At 44.0% G+C, this 24,830-nt stretch overlaps 1 protein-coding gene across 1 annotated transcript in view; it reads left to right on the top strand.

The window, feature by feature from the left end:
- The window catches only part of NTSR1 (neurotensin receptor 1), a 51,881-nt gene extending 41,051 nt beyond the window's left edge, over nt 1-10,830 (top strand). Inside the window, exons 4-5 of the mRNA XM_065691616.1 lie at nt 8,150-8,240; nt 10,581-10,830. Of these exons, the coding sequence (XP_065547688.1) occupies nt 8,150-8,240; nt 10,581-10,830 (341 nt within the window). The remainder of the gene's footprint in view (nt 1-8,149; nt 8,241-10,580) is intronic.
- Nucleotides 10,831-24,830: the final 14,000 nt, after the last annotated feature.

Genomic DNA, 24,830 nt, shown 5'->3' with positions numbered 1-24,830 from the left:
ATAAGTTTAATTTTCTTCTCCTTCTTTCCCAGGCAAACTTTTGTTTTTATATGTACTGCAAAAAGCTGAGAAAACTTAGCAAAAGTGAGGGCTTTTCAGTATGTAGCCTGAAATGGTGCAGACGTGGGTCAGATGTGGCACCGTGAGGCCTCATGGCAGTGATGCACAGATGTTAAAACATCGCTGTAGTGTCACCCCAGCAACAGGACTGAACTCCCTTCCCTGCTGGGAAAGCAATGAAAGAGCGGCTGCTTCCTCCTTCTCTGCACTGAGGAAGACCCAGCAAATAAGAAATTCATCATCAGTTTTGTCTGTGATTCACCACATGATGCAGAAAGGCTTTTTTTATCTACCAAGCGTGAGTGAAATCCTGCTGCATTTCATTTTGCAGATGCACTTGATTACTGGATGTGCCTGGCTCACATTTCCTTTTGTCACCTATTCCTTATAACTCTTTTTTCTTTCAATAAATCAGGCCTGTGAGCTGTCTGAAAAGTAGCAAAATACACAAGGATACAAAGGATTTAACCTGGGACCCATGGCAGCCAAAACCACGTACGTAGTCTAGGCTCATATATGGAAGAGGATGGGAAAGAAAAACGGCACTTGTCTACACTAATAGAACTGTTGGCACAAAATCAGAGCTTCATAGGGGTAAAGTTATTTTCCATTTCCAAAAGTGAACTTTGTTTTGAAGTACAAAGAGCTCGATACGCTTTTTTAAGGTTGAAATGTTTCAGAACTAGTGCCCAAAAAAGACCTTTTCTGCAGTTCATGGTGTGCAGAGCGGTTGGATGAGATGAGAGCAGCAAACACCTTCCTTCTTTCCTCCAGGTCTACTGAGATGATGTACTTAGAAGTAGGAGCTAATTAGGTCAGGTTAACAGCTTCATTCAAAATATGCACAACATCGTTTGGTAGCGTTTATGTATTTCGTGGCTCTGTCTGACTTTGGTCATGTACAAAATAATTAGGGAGATTGGGATCAAGGAACACGTCAGCCCGGCTGCCAAGGAGCCACCTTGTTAATTCAGTAACCATGTGATTCCTGATTGTAATTCCCTCTCTGCTGTCAGCATTCACCAGGTGTGAGGATCCAAATTCAGGCAGCTCAATGCACTGGCAGCTTCCCAGCTCTTCAGTGAGGATAACAGGGAAAGTCTGCATCAGCTCTGCTGCTAAACACCTCCCACCACAAGATTTTGTACCTTCCTTCATCCATCCAGTATTCCATCTTTCCAATTGCAAACCACCTCCAATCTTTGTTATTACTCCTTGGCTAAACTGCAGTGATGAGAGCTGATTGCTTGGGCGATGTGTGCTGCTTCATGGAAGGGTGAGTGTTCTCTGATTGCCTGATGAGTTGATAATAACCTAAATAAATCTTAAACAGAGCTGTGCACACACGTACCCTTCAAATAAGGAGCCTTCAGTAGGTAAAACCTCATGTATGCCGCGCAAACTATTGCATGCTGTATCCAGACATAGAAAGACAACACAAATCTTCCCTATCTGTCTCACATTTCCAAGCAGCACTGAAAAATCAGGTGATGTTTGAGCTTGGTTCAGGCTGAAAGCACAGTTTGGGCAAAACGTCTTCTCAAAACGGGACAGTTTTGTGACAAGGACGAAATGTCCCATCAATACACCAGCCTGCAGCCCATTCTTCACTGAGCAGCCCTCAATACCTCCCTCACTGCCTGTCAGATCGGTTCTGGCTGTGGATGGAAGGAAGGAGTTACCGGATGGCACAGCTCAGCTCTGAGAACGTTGAGACAAAGGGGAGGCTTTGCATGTCCCTGGGTGGACATTGGCTAAGCCTATTAAAATGCAATCAGTCCCAGGTAGCGTTTGCTCCATTAGAGAAGCTGCTTAGTGAAAGCAATTATAAAGGACTTAGAAAGATTTAATCAATTAAAAGAATATCCTTTGGTCTCCCACAGCTGGCTGGGTGATGCCTCCTTAAGGTGCTTCTTAGGAGCTGAAGTCAGACTGTATTCTTTCACTGAAAATCCAAGAATTTGTAACTTACGACTTTTGGGGTCTGTATTTCTTCAAGTAACACTAGACAAAGGCCAAGTATTAATGAAGCATCCACGCAGCCTGCATTTCATTAACTTGTGCATTAACAATTCCCTTTCTGCAGCAATGCCTTGAAGAGTTCATTCATTTCTCCTCTCTGATGTTCCAAGTCTGAGCTATCTGTTTCAGGAGAATATTGCTATGAGATTTAGTGTAATCATCTCGCAAACAGGAATAACAAATAGCTAATACTTGGCAGCCGCAATACACAGAAGAGCACCAGTCTGCAAGTGTGCTCCTTAGGCAGATATAGTTCATCATTCCTATATACTAAGGAAATAAGATTTGTCCATGAATCATTTCTTTTGGAAGGAACTAAATTCGTGGCAGTTTGTATCCCTAATAAAAAGCCTGAGCAGCTCCAAGTGGAGCTCAGCAAAAGCGCTGTGATATTAAGGGTGAGTGGAAGCTGGGTTTAACAGCTCGAGTGTCACACTGAAATTCAGGAGGATAAATTAGCTATAGAACAGTTGTATATATTTCCCTGAGATGTTTGTACATGTAGGTTTACTTTAGAGCCTGCCAAGTGACATCAAGAAAGCAGTATCAGAGCGCTCTATAAACACCCTCTGAGGAGCAGGAAGGGGTGATGGCTGTACCTCTCGGGACAGGGGTACTCTTTGTTCTCCTCTCCTAAGCCATGTCCTTTCTCTGGCACTGCAGCTCTGGCCCTGGGATTCAGGCTCCCGTGGCTGCATCTCTGAAGACAACTCTAAGGCTTGTCCTGCCCAACAAGTGGATTTTCCAGGTGTAAAACCCTGTCAATGTGAGCATTTAAAAAGCTAACTGATGTGTTTTTAAACATAAAGTCCGGCCAGGGCCTTAGTCATTGCAGAAGCATGCAGTAAATACAGCTCCAGGGTCCCTCTGGAAAACTTCCTTCTTGGAGGAAAACTTCTTGGAGGACCAAGGGACACTGGAAACCCAAAACTGGAGAGAAAAGAAGAAAGGAGCTGCAGAGGACACGAGTTCAGATTATACCTGATCTTACCAAACAGAAAGAGCCTTGAAGCTGGTGAGGAGAAGGCAGGAGCATTATCTATCCTTCAAAGGGGAAATTTTCTTTCTTACGTCTTCCTTCTCCTCCAAACACCCGGCTATCCTCAGGAGAAAAGGCAGGGATAAAGTTTAAATGGAATCAAGCAACTTTTTGTTCAATTTCCAAAATAAATAACTGCTTTAGAAGGAAACAGAGGATGAAATCCCAGTTTGCAGTGGGTCAGCAGTGATGCGCTGCTAGTCAGACCCTGTTCCTGGGCTTAGCTGTAACCTTTATTTTCTGCCTTGCTCCTTCCGGATGAAACCAGTGGATGCTGTAATCACCTGCAGCAGCAGGAATCCACATCCACTTTCAAAGCTGTCAGCTAAAGCCATTGAAAATCAGGGTTGGAGAATACAGTCTGAGTAAAATATGCTGGTTTTGCATGCTAGAAGGTTTGTCTAGTCACTCTGCTGTCTCACTGCCATTAACAAAGTGTTTAGGGGAGCATGGCTCCTTTCAGGAGAGATAGCATCTTCTACCTCTTCATCCAAGAAAGAGACAATCCTCCTGCAGTAGGAATAAAAAGAAGGAAAATGAAACAGAAAGATAAAAAGCAGATCTCTGGCTGCTGGGAATGGAAAATAAGGAGTCAAATCTGATGCTTACACTGCTCAGTAATACATGCAAGAGCAAACGGGGATTATACCCAGCAAATGCTCTGTGTTTTCAGGGGTGTCTGAAGAAGCCAAGGGCTCCCCAGGCCCATTGTTATTCCCAGTTTCTCCTTCTTTGCTCTCCTGAGTACAACTGGTGCATATAGTTCCTCAACCTGGTTATTATTGACTTTTATGGAAATCCTTTCTTCTGCAGCCTTGTGACCCAAATAGCAGCATAAGCAGTTTTAATTTTACTAGGCTCATACCCACCCTTGCAGCTCCCATAATCCCTACTTTGGGGCCTGCTGTAATAAACATTGCCTATGACCTGTCAGGTAGTGCATCATGTTAATATAAACAGCGCCTCAAGGTTTAACTTGGCAGTGCCAGCTACATCTACACTTGGCCCAGCTTTTGCCATCTCTCATATCAAATGGCACAGTGACTCTTGCTCCACTTCGGAAGAGATTCTCTTGTAATAGCATCACCTAAATAAGCGTATTAAACCCAGGAGCTTTGAATACACAAGAACTGTTTCTCCCAAAATCGACATTAATGCAAATCCCTGATGTGGACCCCATAACACTGTCATATATGTTAGCAGTACCAGCTGGAGCATGCATTCCTTGGGCAGCATTGTAGACACACGGCTGTTGATGAGCTGAAATGCAGGAAAGGCTGAGAGATGTTGTTTAGATGGGTCCGTATGTACCCAAACAGCTCCTGCTTCTGCTCAGAGACTACAACGCGCTGCTCCCCAAAAAGAAACAAATTGGCCAAAATAATTTGAATTAAACTATCAAGGAAGGATAGATCTGAGCTTCTCTGAATGCCCCATCAATAGCAGAAGTGGTTAAAAGAGGGAGCAGCATCTTTCTTCTTCCTCTCCTGACAGAAAGGAGGAGAGATGGAGAGATGTCCTTGCCAGGGACCACCCTAAACCATGGGGTTGTGACTCAGCATGACCCTGGAGGGGATAGAAGAGCTAAAGTGAGGAGGAAAACGCCAGCCAAGTGCTTTGTACTGCAGAGGATCCCTGGGGTCCTGCATGAGTCAGCAGCAGTGGCACATTACCCATCACTGTCCCAGTGCTTTGAGTCACACCAAGCCCCAGATGGCCCCAGAAGAGGGAACAGGGCTGAAAATCCCTCCCAAGCGTGGCTCCTATGCTCAGTTAAACCAGCCTCCGTGCACTTAGCATGGTATTTTTACACATGATATATTGCTCTGTGCTCATGTTAACCCAACATGAGTTTTTTGAGATGCTGGCCCTGGAGAAGGGCTGTCTCCCAGCCTCAGCCACAGGATACACACAAGGTAAAATGAAATACTCGGTGCAATCTAATACAATTTAACTTCCAGAATTGCTTCCACATCCAGTTTAGTCTGAAAATCAAGACTGGCATGGTTTAAATCTTCTTTTGCACAATGAAAAGGATGTCACACAAAATTTATGTTTCCTTCTGCAGGACTTCCTGAGCAATAAACAAGCAAGAGCTCATTCGCTGCTGCTCCTCCTTCCCCCTCTCCCCATCTTCCTTGGGATGTGGCTCAAACGGGCAGAGAATAAGTCCATTATAGGACAAAATAGAAGGCCACAGGATGCAATAATTCAGGTTTTAATACACATTTACTTTGGGAGTTTGATTTAGAAGGGGAATGAAGATACAGCTCATATTCGACTAAAGCTAACACATTCTTGTGTTTCATGTCCATCCCTGGGGAGGGGAAAAAAACAGGGCAGGATTGCCACGTTAAATCTTCTTGATCTCTTGTATGATAAAATTGAAACATACAGATTTAGGGTGACAAATACAGGTCAGGATCTCCTAATCTGTGCAGCAGAGGCTGACGGCACAGAACCGCACAGCATGCTACCCAGCTGGGATTGCCAAATCAGACCGTAAGTGTCTCTGATGCACTTAGCAATGTGTTTAATAGAGTTTTAATTGCAGAGTGATTGCATGAGATATTACAGAATTACCACAGATTACTTAATTGACTATTTGTTTGCTGAGGTTAAGCAGATATTTCTCCCAATATGTGTTGTTTCTTCTATAGATCCTTGCCTCCATACTATCTAGCACAGCATTGTCTGAGCCACAGAAGCAAAGATCCTTTACCAGGAGAAAACCACTTTCATTTAATGTCTTGGTAAATTTAACAGGCAGATGTGTGAGACTTAAAATTGGCTGTAGAAAGAATCCAAACCCTGCTGTTCCTAAAGAGCTACATGCAGGGGAAGCAGCTGGGAAGTGCTAGTGGATGTAAGTTTCTGCAAAAATTATGATGTGCACAAATGAACCTGTGTTGGGAGCCCTTTGGGAAGCTGCTTTCACAGCCTGAAAATCCAGTTAATCCTGTACAGGTTCCGGGAAAGCAGATGGACTGGAGCTGTGATGCTGGCTCGTTCCTGTTGGCCTAAGGCTGATGGATGGAGGGGAAGAGGCTGAACAGCATCACTTCTCCTGTGGTCCCTGGCAAGGTTCTCCTGGTGGGTCATGGGTGGACTGCTCCATCCTGGGCAGACCAAACGACCATCCAACAAAGAACTTAATTCCTGGAGATGCTCAAAAGCAGATGCTCAGAAACATGGAAGAGCAGGGCAGGCATCCAGCGCTCCCTCTGAGCTTCCCAGTGGACATCCCCACTTCTCCCGCATAATGTGTCATCCAGGGGCTGTCCCCATCAGTGTCCCATCAACATTCCTCAGGGCAGGATCAGATGCAGGTCAACTTCATTCTCCTGACAGCGCCTGAAAAGCTGCAGGCTGTCTAGTGATGAATTGCATCTGTGATCACAGTGACCATATAGCAGCCAGAAATATTCAGATTGAAATAATGAATTCACTTGGAAAAGAGAATAAAACCAGACCCTCTAGCCTTCCTTCCAAAACACGTCCCTTCAGTTGCCTAAAACTTTATTGAATAAATGGCTTTTGCAGCATTCTTGGAAGATGCTCATATATCATACAGGCTGATGCTAAAAGAATATAACCATCTCCTTTGTTAGTTAGGAGACAGCACGTGGAGTTGAAATAAGGCTGTTAGTACCGAGCTGGACACCAGGAATTACTTAATTTCTGTACAAATTAGGCAATGGTTCTGTTAATGATGACACCCACAGAAAGAGGGCACAGACCCTTCCCTCCCCACTCCACTACTGAAGCCTTCCCTGTGCCTCTTGTCTGAGTAATGGTGATGGGGAGATGCAACCACAGCCAGACTTGCTCCTCCTGGACTGTGTTTTTAACACATCTTTCTGCATGTCTCCTCTACGAGCTATGGCATAGTCCCTGCGGGATGACAGTGTCTGGGTTTGAGACACAGACACACAAATATTTTCAGTCCCAAGGCAGAAGGAAAAGCAGCCTTTGCCTCCACGTGCCAAATCCGCATTGCACTGGTGGTGCATAGCTCTGAAAGAGAGCTCTGCTGCTTCCTAGCTCCTTACGGGTCACATAAAGGACAAGAGTGATGTGGCCCTTATTCTCTGTGCAGCAAATTTGGAATAAAGGATTAGCATAATTATTTCATCTAGCCTTGATTTTCTTCTTATCTTTTATTGTGTTATGTTTTAACCGAGATTTCTTATTTCCTGCTAGGATTCTGCCAGAATCCTGTCATCTCATGCAGAGGTTGAAATGCATATTACAAAAGGAAACAAATCTTTCCCTTGATTGCCTGATCTGTCTAGTCTTTAATCTAGATTGACAAACGCACTCTATCCAACAGCACTTTTATCCTTCAGAGCTGTTGCATTTTATTTTCCATCATTTGATGTCCCTTGGCTAGAATCGGAAAGGAAAAAAAAATATCATCTTTCTCTGGTTGCCCTTTAATTCATCATTTTTATTATGGCAATGTCTAGAGCCAAACATCTTGTAATCAGTGTCTCAGGAATTGCACAAACGTGGAACAAAAGGATGAGCCCTGACACCAGAAAGCAGCTCCTGAGGCTGTTTAATGATCCCTAGCACCATGGGGACTGAGACCAGTGGCTCCACATAACAAACTAATGGGATTACAGTGTCCCTGGCTCCCTGTCTACCTGGATGAAAAACATACACTTACGTCTCGCAAGTAGTTTGGACAAAATACGCAGTGCCACAAGGGCATGAAACACAAGGACAGATGCAAATACAGTTTCATAATCCAAAAGTCTGAACTAGGCATCAGCAGTCCTTTACCTGTAACTTCTTCTATCATAATGTCATTTCCCCTGTGCTTATTGTTGTTTTCTGTTATCTCTGTTATACTTGGTTTTACAGACATTTGCAGGCTGGTTGTCCCTCAGGGTTATTCATTCTTTGCAATAGGGGGGTTTACATAAAACAGTTTACAGCAATAAGCACCACACATACAGGTCTCTTTTTCACCCCGACAAAGAATTGCTAACGAAAGGCAATGGGTTTTTTCATACCTTGCAGGTGCTGTGGTGATTGCCTTCGTGGTCTGTTGGCTCCCTTATCACATACGGCGTCTCATGTTTTGCTACGTCCCCTCCAGTCACTGGACAGAGTGAGTAACACAGGGGACAAGCTCCCACCATGGTGGGATGTGGTTTGGGAATGGGGTTGCCACAGTACCAGCAGACTTGGGGCTGGAGATGGGGATTTGCGAGCATTCTCTACATGAGGGGTTAAAGCCTCAACCTCCTAATTGTGGTTTGGTTTATTCTTTTGGGCTTCTTACCATTTTTACCAGCCAAGTTAGGAGTTTTATCATCTAAATCCCTATATGTGGGTGAAGGAAGCATTAGTTCAAACCAAAATGCATCGTCAGCCCCTTCTTCTACTGTGGCTGCAACCACAGCCTTGCCACTGTTAACAACAGCAATGGATAGCCACCTCTGACAGGCCTTGATGAAATGACATTTGGAAAAGGGGTTTTAGACATCTGAAGTGAATTGCTGTCTCTGTGGCAGAGTTATTGATCATCAACCCTGAAACGGAGCAGCTCCTGTCAATGCACGATTTAGCTCCATGATGCTGCATTTCCTTAGTGACATGAGAGATTATTACATAGGTGGGGAAATAACTGCACTACTCACTGAGTGTGGGGCACGTTATTCACCGGGTCTTGCAGGGAGTGGATCAAAATTCAATACTAGCAGTTGCACTGATTAGAAAATGTGCAGATTCTCAGAGAATTTAGGGATAACTGCACGCTTATGCTGAATGCACATACACTGGTCACAGATGTGCAAGGGCACACAAGCAGCTCCGTGCAGCCTTTCTGCTGTGTCAGGCCAGGTTCCTCAGCAAAGCAACCACAGAACTGATTATTCACTTTAAATATGCAATTAAGCACTAATGCTGTCTGGGGATACACACCCAGGTAGCCTGAGACAGCACAAGACGCACTGTCCGCCCATGGTGTTACATCCCTGTTCTCCCTGGGACCAGGTCTGTTCCCTGCAAGGAACAGGGAACAGATAGGGAGCAGGAAAAGAAAAGAATCCACAGTACCAAAAGGCAGAGGAGCTCTGAGACATTAAAATTTCATTAACTGCAAGCATAAAAAAGAGTAATTTACGATACAGCAGTCTATTGAATGGAATTGTACATCCATCCGTAGTAAAAACCACAAACCTATCTTCAATCACGAAAACAGAGCTCTAGGCACACACTGGGACGAACTGCTTTTTGTTGTTTGCTTTCCTATAGGAAAAGCACTTAAAGCAGCAATCAATTATGTGATGACTGCCTTTGCTTTGAGCAAGAGGGGTAAGGAAGTCTGTCTGCAGTTAGTGTGGATTTATGCATTGTGGTTGCATTCCCACAGTATTTGTTTCTCCTTTTAAAAGCCATGAGCGATCCTAAGGAAACATTGAATTTACAGGCATATTAGGAATGGTGAAGTATCAGTATGGTACCTAATCAAGAGCTTGCAGCATCTTGATGTGTTCATTTATAAATGCATTCGGCCCATGAAGATGATAGATTTCTGCTATATTAATTCTTCCCATCTTCATAGAGAAACTGCTTGAAAGAACCGGATGGGTCATGCAGTACTTGGCAGTGCTGAAGGGGTGTGGAGGGATTGGTGATATACTCCAGCACACATCTATTTATCTTTTGTTAGGCAGCGCTCAGCTAACAAAAAGGTCTGCAGTTTCCACTGAGGTGAATGATCCTGGGCAACATCTTCCTGCAAACGAGACCCATGCTGTTTATAACTGTTTCAGCTCCGAGCTGTTCATCTCAGTTGGCCCAAGGAGGGGCATTTCCAAAAGAAAAGAAAAATAGCAATGCATTTTCAACCAATTCTAGTTGAAAACATTATATTGCAATGGTCAGGGTATGTTTCAAAAGCATGCTATCATCAGCTTGCCCCCAGAATAGAAAATGCTATCCCAGGTTGCATGCAGATCCCAACTCAGGGGCCCATTGAATGAGCTGATGCAGCTCTCACTGCTGGGATGAGACAGATGCATCTGTTGCTGGATCTTGGCTCTTCTGTAGGCTCTGTACACCAAAACCGCAGCCAGAAAAGTCAAGCTAATGTATATGCATGACACAGAGACAGATTTCCATCTGGCTTCTCAGTTTCCAGAATCTATCTTTGAATTCAAAATGAATGCACAAGGTAAATACCACATCCGGACCCAGGGCATAAATAAGTTTCTAACTGCTAGTGACAGGAGTAAGACTCTCATAGAGTCATTTGACCTACGTTTGGCCAGTCCAAGAGGAAAACATAGACGTTTTTCTGGTGGCTCATGCATCATTGGTAAGTTCATGCCCCCAGCCAAGGAGGTTGAGCTGAAAAAACAGCTCATGCTTTTCTCACCCTTGTGACTTTGAATTGAGTTTTCCATACTCTACTTAGATTTTTCTCTTTCATCTGTTCTGCCAGCTCCCTTTTCAACTTCTACCACTACTTCTACATGCTGACAAACGTCCTCTTCTACATCAGTTCGGCGATCAACCCCATCCTCTACAACCTGGTGTCTGCAAACTTCCGACAGATCTTCCTGTCTACACTGACGCTCCTGTGCCTGCCATGGAGGAAGAAGAAGAAACGATTGGCCTTCACCAGGAAATCCAACAGCATCTCCAGCAACCACACATTTTCCAGCCAGGTCACAAGGGAAACTACATACTGAAGCCAAAGGACGAAAGGAAATGCATTTCATCGTGGAGTCAAAACTTGAGAGAGGCCTCTGTGACTTTCGTGCATGGTCTCCAAATTCACGTAACACAAATGTGTTTAGCAAAGTCGTCTTTGTTGGAAAAATAGGCTTCGTTCTGCCAGTAACTTTGAGGTTATTTTAAAGCATTGGCCTTGCCTCTTGTGAGTAATGTCTACACGTTTTGTAACTTCAGTCTGGCATAAATCAAGATGCAGTGTTAACTGGGAAGCCAAAATATGTTATACTTAGCAAAAAGCATACTGCATTCATCCTTGTCTCAATGCAGAGATGCCATGTTCACATCCAAGCGTTTGAGATCCCGTCTCTTGGTGGCACCGAGCAGAGAGTCTGATGAGGAGAAAGCAGTTTTGAACAGAAAAGGATGTTTCTGGAGAATGGACATGCTGTTCTATGGGATGCTCAATGGACGAGGAGTGAAAACTCAGGGAGCCAGGTGGTTACTTTAGGAATACATCTACTTTATGAATAATATGACCTAGGTGCTCAAAAGAGCCAATCTGGCTCCTTGGAATGAAATAACAACATATGATGCCTTACCTAGGTTGGGGTGGCTGTGGCCTGGGGGAATGAGGGTCACCTTTCACTTTAGGGCATCTATAGTGCCTGGCACAGTGAATCCCCTCTCCCGCTGGTATTGGTACTGCAACATCAATAAATAGCAAAGTCTCTGGCAAAGTCAAGAATGCAGAAACTGTGCCCAGCTGGAGCACTGAAAATGAACAGAAATGGAAAATCTTCCTTTTTCCATATAGCCAAATCCTATTTTAAACCTGGGAGAACAGTTAGCTGGCCTGCATTGAGAGATGAAAAAGTGTCAAGCTCTGTGGACCTTATGGACCTTCAGATTTTTCCCATTCTTATTCCAATTTTACTTGCTTCCTTACCATTTTCACAAAGCTGATGGCTCAGAGGTCACATCAGTTGTTAGCAGCAGGGCCTCTTGTTCTGCCTATTATTTCTTTTTGCTACCAGACCTGTTGTCACCCTGATCTGCATAAAAGAATCTTCAGATATTGCAAATGGAAGACTCAAGAAGGTCTAAACTGGGGACTCTTAGCTCTAAAATGACTTTCTTTTAGCAGGAAAAAGGAACAGAAACAAGACCTGAAAATTCTCCTTGACATTTCTCAGTTGGTCAGGATAAGTATCATGAGCTTTTCCCCCATACGGTTCCACTTTTGACATCCTACTGCAATGTAGCAAACTGGTCCAGAGTCTTTGGCAAAGGAAATCACAGGCTTCTGGGACAAGCTAAAGGGCTTTCCCTGCTGTCACATCACCAGATGGTGACCTGCTTGAACCTGGAACCAATCCATCAGCCTCTGCAACCTCTGCTGTGATTTTATTGGTGGTGACCTTGCGTCCCCTTTCACACCACAGCTTGTTAGGAGGGCAGGGCTTGCCCCTTCATGATGACAAATGAGAAGAGTCACTTGGCTCAATTCTGCTTTCTGCTCCCATGCCACTCTTCAGCTAACAAGCACCCTTGGTACTTAGCAGAAGTCTCAATGATGGCGATGTGGATCTAGTCCCAATGAACTCACGCAATGATGGAGACCACTTACTGATCCACTGGGTACCAGTGAATCCTCCTGCTGTAGGTGTGCTATCATAGAATTTCTCAGGTTGAAAGGGATTTATAAGGATCATCGAGCCCAACTCCCTGGACTAGTGGTTTAAGTCCTATTGGGCTTAGGACATAGAGAAAACAATTGTGGGGCATTTGCTGTGAGTCATTAGTGAAAGCCATCTGCTTCTGAGGAATATATAACCTTGCAGTTGTAAAGGCTTAGCTACCATCATAGACCTGGCTACCATCAGCTGTGACCCCCAACCACACCAGGGATTGGAGATTATTTTAACCCTTAGTACAGAACCACTCCAAAAGAAAGGGCTCAAAATAGAAGTCAGTGAGGCTTTAGTTTCAGTTTCTTCTGATTCAGCCAAACTAATTGCCTTCTAATTCCTTCGCCCTGGTTGTACCAAACAGGGGGCAGAGATGACAGCTGACAAAGCACTTTAGTTGCTCGTGCACAGTTGACTCGTCTTTGGCAAGAAAAACAGGTAATGGCACACACAAAAGAACAAAGAAAGAAAAAAGCAAAAAGGAGACTCGTCTCTTTGGAAGGAAATCTGAGAAATCAGTGAATGTCATCTGTCTGTTAGAAATAGCTTAGGCAGGCTGGAGAAAGCTCTAGAATACTGATACATACTGCCTTGTACAATGAGCAAAGGAAGAGGAGTCAATGTCACACACTTAATATTGGCACTTCCAGTGTTTCTGGAGAGGATCCTCATATTTTAACTTCACCTCTAAAATGAGCCAGCAGCTGGGAGGTGGTTTTGGAAACCTCCCACAGAAGCTGTAACTGTTGCTTTGACTTCCCTTGGGATTTAACATCCTGCATGTCTCAGTTGCTTTTAAAGGTTAAACATTATTAATATACTCCTTCAACACCAACCAACCTGCTGAAATGTGCTGGGTTATCTTAGAAAACACTGTTCAAAAACTTGGTTTTTCTCATGAGATGCTTGTATCAGATTTTCATTACTGAAATACACAGGCAGAATGCAGAATATTTGATCAGAGCTCAGAGAAACTGGTGGGTTTATTTCTGGTTTGACATGAAAATGGGAACAAGCTGGGGTAAAAATGAGCTTATCATAAACTCTTTCCACAGTGTTTGTTGGGCCACTCAAGTCCTGAAGAGATGACTATCTGGGGGGATTTATCCAAGCAGTTTGCAGGCTTCTATAGCTCCATTCCTGCCATTTAACATGGGAGCAGACCTAAATCTATGGCCTTAATCTGAGATTGAGGCTCAAAGCTACCTCTTTCACTGGCCAAATATGACTACCTTGAGCTGAGAAGCGTAAATTACAGCTGATTTCATCCTCTCCTCCCTCCTCACCTATTTTTGCTATGTTTGATAGAGATATTTAGTTCCCTTGAGCTCAAAGAAGTGAGGATAACTCACTGCAGGACGCCATGGTTTTGTAAAGGAAAGTGTGATACCATAGAGAAGGAAATAGCACAAACTGCCCATTATATGCGAGAAAAATAGTTCTTTCCATGTCTTTTAACAACAGTTGAACTATGAACCCAACAAGGTTTAGCTTTAAACCTAAGTGAGTATAAGCGGCTTTTGCCATTAGACAAAATGCATACTCCCACCCTTTGCATTCCCGTCTTGTCTGGGGCAGAGGTGAGTGTTGGAGCAGCATGCTGTTAATCTATGCAAATTTCCTGTAAGTGTTTTGAAATGTTTGTTCCCACTTCAAAAAGTATCTGTTGAACCCACAGATGTGACGTGCTGCCAGATGGATCCCGAGAAATTCCCATCTGAAGAGAGTCTACCAAAACGACCTCTTTCAAATGCTATTTTGAGGCTTTGTTTCTCTTCACAGTATTCTTGCTAGGGCCATCCATTTGGCAGCGTGTGAAATCAGGTTTACAAAGTCATGATGTGATTTGGAAACCTCCCCCAGACAGGACTTTCTCACCAAAGGCCCAGCACACATCAGTGTTGGAATGCTCTGCTGAGCTTGTCTATTTTGTAAAGTGCATGAGACCTCGCTCCAATGACTGCGCCTGTAAAGGAGAAAGCTAAATGGAAAAGCCAAAGGAGGGTTAGCAGGACACAGGCTGTAAACATGGTAATAGCAGGACCTTTGCACTTATAGCATCAAACATGCAGTGAAATAAAACCCAAGGTGTGCTGTTGCTGCAGACAGCTTGTGTTGCAGGTTTGAACCCATCATCATGTGGCTGCCATCCCTACCAGGCCCCTGGACAGACATCCACATGGCATGAGAGCGCTAGAGCTTACCTGTACAACACCTTGAGTGTCAGTCTGATACCTTCCTGGCTGTGTTGTTTGGTAGCTGTTTAAACAAAGGTGTATCTGCTTGAGCTCGGGCTGGTTCTTCACATTACAGCTTGACCAGTTCTCCTGTTCTTGGTCTGGATTCCGTTAGTACAACAACAGGAATTGCTAATCCAAAATCTCATGATGCCGTGTCCTGGCTTTGTGATCAAGAGTCCTTCCCCAGCCGTGCCACCTGATAGTCCTGCACATGTTGTATTTAAATGGCGAATATTTTTTGAAGTGCACCTTTTATTTTCTGAGATACGAAACGTTGATGTGCTTTATTTTCTGTGGCCTGTTGTGCAATGGGGAAAAAAGATGAATGTTGCAAGTGAGTCAGCGTCTCCTTTGTAGTATTTTCTGTGACAAAGGGAAGGAAGAGGGTGTAAAATCCTTTTGTGTAGCAATGGGAACCACTCTTTCAATGTAACATGCTGTTATTGATACTGTATTTACTGATCAAACTGTAATGAAATGGTTACTTCTTGATATAGCCTTTGTACTGTATGGTATCTTATTTTGTCATTTATTGATCCTAAGAAATAAACATCCAAATTTAAGGCTCGGGCTGGAAGTGCTTGAAATGGCAGCTGTGCCTTTAGCATACAGCCTGCTTACCAGTGTGGGCTGCCTGGTTGTGGTCTAAACTGGCGAAATCCCATCAAACTTGAACTGACCCTTGCATCTCCTCTGCAGGATGGTCACTGAGTCCTTCTCTCCCACAGCCTGCAGGCAGGCTTCAATGCACTGGGAGCTGTAGGTACAGAGCAAAGGAGACAGCCCTTATCCCAAAGAATTTGTTGCTGGAAACCAAAGCAGGTTTACTGTGCCCTAGCAGTAAGATTTCCCTTCCTCTCTTTTGCATGATGCACTCCTTCCCCAGCATCTGTTTTTGTAATAGAGATATTACAAAATATATTATAATTTATAATATATATATTATAAATTACAAAAGATATTATAATTTTGTGGGACCAGAATACTTGGGTATCACCCATCATATTAAAGTGTCCTTACACTTAATGAACAAAAATCAGTCCCCTCCATTCCCCCTGCAGCTCCCAGTTAACATCCTGTTGTGAAACAGCTCAGCTGAGCACCAGGCAAATCCAGAAAATATTCATAGTTTTTAGGCATTCAACCCTATTGCATTGATTTCTACTAGAGGGAAGTTTGCTTGGAAGGAGCAACAAAATGAACATGAAATATTTGGAATCGTACGTGCCTGGAAAATCTTTTAAACACAGCTGAAATCAGTGCCTCTCCAAACACGTTTTGGTGCCGCTTCTAGATGCGAAGAGCAGGAGCTTCTATTGTCCTTACACCATCAATCATTAAAGAATTGTATCATTTATTTTATGGATCATTTTATTTGGTCTCCAGCCCTGCTCTGTTAAAAGGTGTATCTAGTCTGCTGCTTACGTTGCTGCTTTCGTGCCTTCAACAGTGAAAACCCACAAGTGGCAATCTCCTTGTTTTCCGGCTGCAGGAGATCTTTGTGCAGGGCACGATGCTCCCGGTGGATCCTCCATGTCGAAATCCAGACCACATGGAGCAAAATACGTTGCCTTTTGCTTATGACTTCTCTAGCTCAGGGCTGACTCCTTGACAAAGCAAAACTCTCGGGAACCCGAGATCCTCATTCCTCCCATGCAACCCTCCCACTCAATGTCACGCAATAGAGCATCCCATCACACCACACCGATGTGAGCGAAAACAAAATGCTGCAGACAGTCAATTCATTTCTGCTTTTTCCTGTTAGAAAGGCACAAGGACTGTGCCCCAAGCAATGAGGAAAGCCCGCATTTCTCATTTCAATTATAAAAGTAATTTCCATAGTCCACAAGAGGAAAATTTCAGGCGCCTTTTGAAACAAATGTTACGTTTTAGTAAATGGCTTCATGAAACGTAATAAACATTCATCCAGAAGTTAATTTATTTAAAATGTCTTTAAACCCTCCTCTGCCTTATTGGATTTGTTTGAACTGTAGATCAAGCTGGAGTATATTCATGAGGGTATTTAAGCAATAAGGTGGTGCATCCTGGTTATTATTACAAGTCTCCTGTGGGCTATGAAGTATGAAGCAGAACATGAAGTGACTTTGGGCACTCAAGTGCAAAGCCCCCTCAGAAGTACACGAGCACAGGCACAGCCCCATGTGCTGTGGGGTGGCCAAACCGAAGTGATGGGGTTGTTTCCCAGGAGTAAAGCCAGGGAGGGTGAATGCAGAAGATCCAGACCAGCCTCTGCCAGCCCAGCACTGGGCTCATGCAGCCAAATGCTGGAGGAAAGGATCATAAATATCACAGAATGCTTTGGGTTGGAAGGGACCTTAAAGCTCCTCCAGCTCCAACCCCTGCCACGGGCAGGGACCCCTTCCACTGGAGCAGCTTGCTCCAAGCCCCTGTGTCCAACCTGGCCTTGAGCACTGCCAGGGATGGGGCAGCCACAGCTTCTCTGGGCACCCTGTGCCAGCGCCTCAGCACCCTCACAGGGAAGAGCTTCTGCCTAAGAGCTCAGCTCAGTCTAAGACAGTTCAACTGACCCTACCAGGGACCATAGCTACCAAAGAGAAAGACAACACAATAGTTTCATTCCCGAAGAAAGATTTACTGAAAGCAAAATAAGTGAGAAGAGTCAGAAAAAAACTTAAACTAAAACATCTCAGAGATGGCCAGAATATCATCACAGGGGTGAATATGCAGCCACACACTCACGTGTGCATACACTCACTGTAAGCTGCTGGTCTTTCCAGTGGTGAGCTCTTCCTCTTGCCTGGCTTGGCTACTTTGCATCACCGGGGACATGATCTTTCATTCCACTTGGCTGCTTCTCTATGAAGTCCTGAAGAAACGGGAATCAAAATCCTTCACCCTTTTAACACAAAAATGTAAAGCCATCTTGTAAAGCAGGAGCAGTCCACTCTGTGCTTTCACACTGCTGCTGTTCCACTGTGCACTGCTGAGTTGTCCGGCTTTGTTGTGAACTGAAGTTACATAAAGGAACGACTATGAACACATGGAAGATCTGCTTCAAGATCTGCAAAGGTACAGAGAGAATAAAGAACTCCTCTCCTGCAGGTAACATTGGTATCTTGGATGGATCATTTCATCCTGATGAAACGCAGCTTGAAGATGAAAGGACAGACACACCATGTTTTGCCATCACATTAGTTTCAGTCGCATTAAGAGCTGAACTAGTTAGACTGAGATTTCTTTGTTCCTTTCTTCTGCTTCTCCATTCTCCTGACACTGGAAGCTGCTCTATAGGTACGTTCAAGACTTCTGCAATACAGCTTTCAGCCTCAGGCACTACTATAGCACATTGTAATTATTCAGCTCGGATTGATCTGTATCTCATCGCTGGTCCAGAACTATGCAATCTCCAATGAAAACACTCACATAGCATTTTCATCAGCGCTGAGCAGGTATCAGCACAGGTCACACAGGCCTGTGGTTCACCTCCCTGCCAAAACCAAACATGCAAGGGAAGATTCCCAGCACCAGAGCTATAAGGGAGGTTTGTAAAACCCTGCTTTTCCCAGAAATGCATGAAGGGAAAGCTGCCTTCCCAGCCAAGCTGGCGCAAACGTAGTAGGTACTCTGAATAACTGGAGTGTGGGTTGCACAATGCGATACTCACTCCTCTGAAATCCCATTTACTGTAGAATAGCCCCCCTGGCTCAGCTGGAGAGCAAACACTCAGCCACTTCTGCATCCTGCATGCGGTACAGTCACTGGGGGACTCACCAGCACCTCAGCATCTCACGAACATCATTGAGATGTAATAGCCGTCGTTATTAACAGTGTTAGCCCACTGCTAACAACCCAGCAAGCTCCGTACCTTCATCGCTGCAAGGCTGCTTTTGTTTTATGGTACAGATTTCAGGCACAGAGAACTTCAGGGACTGACTCAATGACTGTAATGAAATCTTCTTGTAGACCAGAGAGTCAAACCCCAGTGTTTCTGGCACAGTCAACTCTGATTCATTTTTCCCTCCGTTCAGCATAAGCAGGTAGTCTATGAGCTATTTTAAACCTCCATTCCAAGACATGTATTAGCAAAACATGACAACATTCAGCCATTTAAAAGCAACTTCTTGCCGGTTGTCAGCAACAGCAACCACCTTGGCATAACACTTGGCAGGTCTGGGAGTGCTCGTGATGGTGCTGTTATCCATGGTGTCTTAGTACAGGCTGCAGGAGCAGCTGAAACACTGTGCTCTGAATTTAAACAACATCCACACAGGACCCAAATCCATTGAGTGGGAATGACCTTAGCAGTGCTATGGAGAACTATAACAAACTCTGTGACACCTGACATTTTCAAAACGCCCTAGTTCTGTCCCCTTGAAAAGCAGCTACTGCTACCTACAGCATTTTCAGCACGGCTCCCACACATGGTATGCATTCTTACAGCTTCACATTCCTGCAATAAATCATTTGTTTGCCTTCCTTCAGGCTGGCAGTTGGGTTAAGATCAATTTCTCTTTATCGTCATTGCAAGCATGAAATGACATTTTTTATGACCATCCCAAAGAACCACCTCATGTAGCCAATGGTGTTCCCTGACTCACAACTTGAGGCTTACCCTTCTCCTTTCTCTGGCCTTGATCTGGATTGAGGCAAGCAAAAGGTACAGGGATTTTAAAGCTGGTCACCAATGACGCCCCAGCAAGGCAGCCAGACTTGCCTAGAGAAGTGAGCATCCTTCTGGAAGAGGCTGATTTAGCAAGATATGTAAGCACAAGCCTATAGGATGTCAAAATGAATCCTTTTGTATCTGCAAACAAACCCAGTTTGTGTTTCAGTGACCAAGCCTACCTTTGTTTTAGAGGCTTTTTCTTTCAAACATCATTTAGCAGGGGAAGACTGAAGCAGTTCATTATGTTCACAGCTCCAGAGCCAATCTTACATGCCAGAGGCACTGATCAGATTAAAACAGAAATCACAGTTCGTAGCTTGTGTCTTGAAGGAACAAAGACTGCCTTCCTGATTTTAACCGAATACAGAATGATATCTCTTCCTTATTGTATATATTACAACTGCAAGGAGGGAAAGCTTTTGTCACAGCACGCCTCAGTGCTTTTTAATATACTATTTATCTTATGGAACTCACTGACATTCACAAAACACCCTTGCAGATTTCACTTTATATCTTAATAAGTTTCATAGACTTTGGGAGATGATAGAGAAAAATAGGTGCTCCCAAGCTGCCAGCCTCACTCCATTTACACACCATTAAAACCAACTCCTCATCGAAGAGCACTGCCCTTGGCTTAGTTCAGCTCAGTGGCAGAAATCCCTCTCCCCCTTGCCCTAGGGAAATGATCTTTATGAGATCAGCCATGTTGTTATAGTCTGATTCCTGGGGAAGAAGGGCTGTCTTCTTCAGTAAATTGAGGAAGAATACATGCGTGAATGGCAGCTTTATACCTGTGGTGAACAGGAAAGCTAAAGCTACCCATAGATGAGCACAAAGATTGAATGTGTGGAGGGCTATTTCTGCTCAACTGATCAGTCTGGAAGGCAAATGCAAAATTAATGAAGCTCCGTACAGGGAGATAGAGGCAAGAAAGGTTTCTGCAGGAGAAGGTCTCACTTTATTTGGCCCCCTGCTGAAATGCACGCTAACCCAAAAGCTACTGACTTTGCAGTGCCCAGCTTTGAGGAAGATTGGGCCATATCAGTTTAATCAGAAAAAAGGTACAAAGGCCTCCAAATGTCTTCAGAAAACATGAGTGAAATAATTACACAATAATTGAATTTGCTTTCTGTGTTTCTGTGTACGTCATGTCATCAAAAGGATTTGCAGACTTCTTCCAACTGAAGACAGTTGTGTTAGCAACACCAGCATGTAACAAAAATGCATGGAAAATGGAAAAGGAGGGGGGAAAAAAAGAAAACATTCTGCTCCTGTCTGATTTTCACATCTTCACAAATCAGTCAAAAGCTTTTCTCTTCATCCAGAATCTCACTTCCACTTGTTTACGACAATTCATCCCCCTGTGCTATTCGTTTTCCTTGCAGATTGCCTCCAGGGTTCAGGGTCTGCCTATTTTTTATATCCCTCTCTCCAGGAGGCACCATAGGGTTTGAAGATCCCTTGTCTTAATCAACACAAAAGGGCTGGTTTATGTCAGAAGGGGCTGTGAGTCACAGCAAGACTTTGATGAGCCCAATAGACTTCCTTAGTGGTTGGCACCAGAGTACTGGAGATTTAGGAGGTATAGGGCTGAAACGAAACACTGAATCAGAGGATAGGATGGGGAAGATGTTGTGCTGGGGAGACAATTGATAAAGCTGAGAATATTGTATTTTTATTTGAAACGGAGCCTACTTTATTGAGGCACAAAATGGAGCTCCTCAGGAAGCTGCTCAATTGTGCTCAGAAAGAGAAATACAGAATAGGACCATAATCAAAATGAGCTAGAGGGGAGAGAGGGTTGCTCAGACAATGCACCCAATGCATTGGAAAGGAGGAAGGGCATGCTGACAACCCCAGTACCCTGCTCAGTAAAACATCCCTTCACTGGGCATCAGCATAAATCAGAGAAGCAAAGAGTTAAGTTTGTTCATGTCTCCCAGCAAATGCTGTTCCTATGATTTCTGTCTTTTTTTTTTGGCCAGAGTTCTGTATTTTTTATCTGTTCTCGACTCGCTCTCAGAGCGATTATTGCAAAGTGCAACTGAGGACATTTTCCCTTCTGCTCAGATGCAATTCATTTCTATTCAGTTTGGTAGCAGCTCCTTGGACCACCTAACAGCATCTCCTTCCTTTGGTCTCTGATCTGCACATACCAAGCTATAGGAAGAGCTGCCAAGACACTTGGAAAGTCAGTGGGAGAAAAGAAAGGGAGAAAGAGGATGTGAGCTGATGCTAGGAGGCTGAGGAATGGGACACTCACCTGGCTTACAGGAGAAAGAAAGAAGTGGGATAGCAAGGAAGGAGCTAATCATTCGAACCTGGGGAGGTCTGCAGAACTATCTGCTGCCAAATACAGCCCCAGAGCATGTCAAGCGGCATCTTTACCAGCATCCCTCTCCAAGCATCCACCTTTTCATCACAGTTGTTTTTCCAGTCATCCCTATTCTCCAAATGTTAAATGTGGAAAAAAAAATGGTCAGACCCAGACCTTTACAATAAGTACGTGTTTGGTTTGATTTATTTCATCATAGCAAATATGTTTCGCATCTTTCCAACCAGCTCCTTTTATTTAGGATTAACAAGCAGAAGTTTCACTCGAGCAGCTGTGGTTACACCAAATGAATGTTTAAATTGAGGATAATTTCTGTTTCTGTTCGTATCAAAGTATCTACTCTATAAAATGTCTCAAGTCAATTCTACATTTTGGCTGTTTGTGAGCAGAAATACTTCTGGCTTATTGGCACTGTGGACAGATTTATTCCTAGCTTTGTTTTCTTTAATAAGGCTGAAACTTTAATACGATTTAAATACTGAGATTTGCAGGATTCAGATTTCAGATAAATTGTGCCTGGTCAAGCACAAAAGAGAAAATATGTCAATTAAATTGACTGCTGGCTTCTAACTACTATCCTACCAACAATAATGAGTTGCAATCTAAAATACAGTTCGACTGTAGCTATAAATATTCACAGATAAAAGTCCTTATTTTCACTTAAACTGTTCAGGGCTACTAGAAAATATAATGTTTCAAAAGTCAAGCACCGAGGCCTCATCATAACCAGATGTACCCAGAAAATCTGTGATGCAGAAAAGTGGATTTCATCTCAAATAAATCACAAACTGTGGTGGGAGCAATGCTACATCCTAAGTTAATGCATGAAATTTGCATAGATACACAGAAAGTAAATCTGAGGCAGGCAAACCTGGGACTGCACAGCCAGGATTAGGTGAAGATACTGAGGTACCACAGACAGATATTCAAGTCCCATCATGGGGATCGTGAGCAGTCATGTATGGATGTATCTCACTTTTGCAGCTCACCTGAAGGACAGCACTTCTGTAAGCAGAGATCAGCTTCCTTTTAAGCATTCGTTTGAAAGAGCAGCTCACTTTCCACATGAAAAAGTTGCCTTTTCTAACATCCCCAACAGCTTCTAATTGTGGTTTCCCATCCAAGAGCTGACTCCGGCAGACCTCGCTTAGTTTCGTAAGTGTCACAACCCCCTTTATTTGTAAGTGGCTGTAATAGAGAACATACCAGTCAGGGAAAGCAGGGAAAGATGCACCAGAGAGTTCTGATAAGCAAAAAAGAAGTTGAAAGTCGATGCTTTTTTGCAGAAAAAGGGACCAAGCTGAAACAGCCAGGTTTTCACCCAAAAAAAAACCCAGCCTCTACCACTGGAATCCATGAGCTGTCAGTGCCTGTGTTGAATGCCTGTGGCCAAGGGCACAAGCTCACATTCCCTGCGGCATCCTGGAGCCATCCCTGCTTGTTCACTTAGTGTTGCCTGATGGTTGGAGGTGTAGTGCCAAGCAGGAGTGCCAACCCTGCCTGGGTGCAGCCCAAGTGATGGAAAAATAACTAGGAAAGGCCAAATCTAACTCTGTATCTCAGTCCTGTCAAACTTCGAGAGGTGTTGTGGGATCCTGGTGCATGAATCCCATGTTTTCCCTACTCTGCTCCCATCCCCTTAGCTGGCAGCTCCCCATCCCTTTTAAATCACACCAGGAGTTTGTAGTTTAACACTCCCTGGAAGCAGGTAGGGGACCAGACCATTTTGATCCAATGGTCCCATCCTTGGATGCAGATACAGAGGCACATCAGGCTATTTGCTGCACGGGAAGGGGGGAAAGAAAGAAAGGGTGTCTTATAAACCCCACGACAAATGGGAACTCAAAGGTAATTCGGTTACTCTCCACAATGATGTTACCAAAAAGGATGAAGAACTTTAGTAGGTAACTGTTTCTCCTTTGTTTCCATTGTTGATTCAAAACTAATACAATTATTTGTGCAGGTGATGCCTCAGTCCTGGTTCACGTGGGGGAACAGTACCTCTTGTGCTAATGAACTGTTAATTCAACATGACAGGTTTGACCTGAGAATACTAACAATGCTGTCGCCTCAGTTGTCTGTTGGCACAAAGCTGGACTGATACCTTCTGTCTCAGGAATTCAGGTAATCTTGTGGAAGCAGAGATCTCTTGGGTGACAGCTGTGTACAAGGGGGATTTCTTTCCTCTTTCTTCTTCTTTAAATTAAATCATTTTCCCCATAACTGAAAGTTTTGGTCCTTTTTTGCTTTGGTTTCATCACCTAAGTCTTTCCTATATTATAGCTCCATTAAGAGAAGAGATAGAACCAGAGAAGTCATCTACAGAGTGGACTTTGGAGTATAGACAACATGGCTGTGGGTGGGTTGCTCACTCCTCTGTCTCCTACTGCCAGCAGAAGAGAATTGTTTCCTTTCTCCTTTAATTATCCTTGAAGCTCAAATGGCAAAATCCTCACTCACACACATTTCCCTTTATTTAAATACATATTCCTTTAAATGAAGGAAAAGAGGCAAGGAAGAGAGAATCCTCTTTGCTTGCAGACTCCTGTCCGGAAAACTTTGCTTGGTGATGCTGCTCACCAGTAGAGATGAGCATACACTTGCTTCTGGAGTAGTGAGGAGAGGAAAAAAGCTCTGTGTGCACACAGAGCTACAGCTGTTGCTTCATGATCTTCCCTGCTGGGAACAGCTCCAGTTATTACGTCAGATTTCCCATTTCCTCTCATTGCCCCTAGCTGAAGTCATTCTCGTGTCACTGGATGAAATGGATGAAAAGCAAAGAATATACCTGCACACAGTGGGTATTCATTACAGTTTCTCCTTCCTAGCTGATTACTGTCCCTCACAGACCGATACTGTGGTGCCTGGGACATTCTGGAGATGGACAGCTCAGCCCGATCATCTCACCCCACCTGTGCAGACCTGCAAAGCTGTTGTTAAAGCATCAGCGCATCTCAGAAGCTACTCAAGCCTAAATGCCAGGGCGTGAATCACAACAGGTTCCCGACATCATCCGAAGGAAATGATTCCCAAACACAGAGCAGACACAAAATATCCGCTAGGAACCAGAGCCGTGGGATGCCTCTTTGCACAAACTCCTCCA

The sequence above is a fragment of the Lathamus discolor genome, chromosome 11 (assembly GCF_037157495.1).
Source record: "Lathamus discolor isolate bLatDis1 chromosome 11, bLatDis1.hap1, whole genome shotgun sequence".
In the NCBI taxonomy this organism is placed as follows: Eukaryota; Metazoa; Chordata; class Aves; order Psittaciformes; family Psittacidae; genus Lathamus; species Lathamus discolor.
The sequence above is the reverse complement of the archived record's forward strand: the minus strand, read 5'-3'. Positions and strand labels throughout refer to the sequence as shown.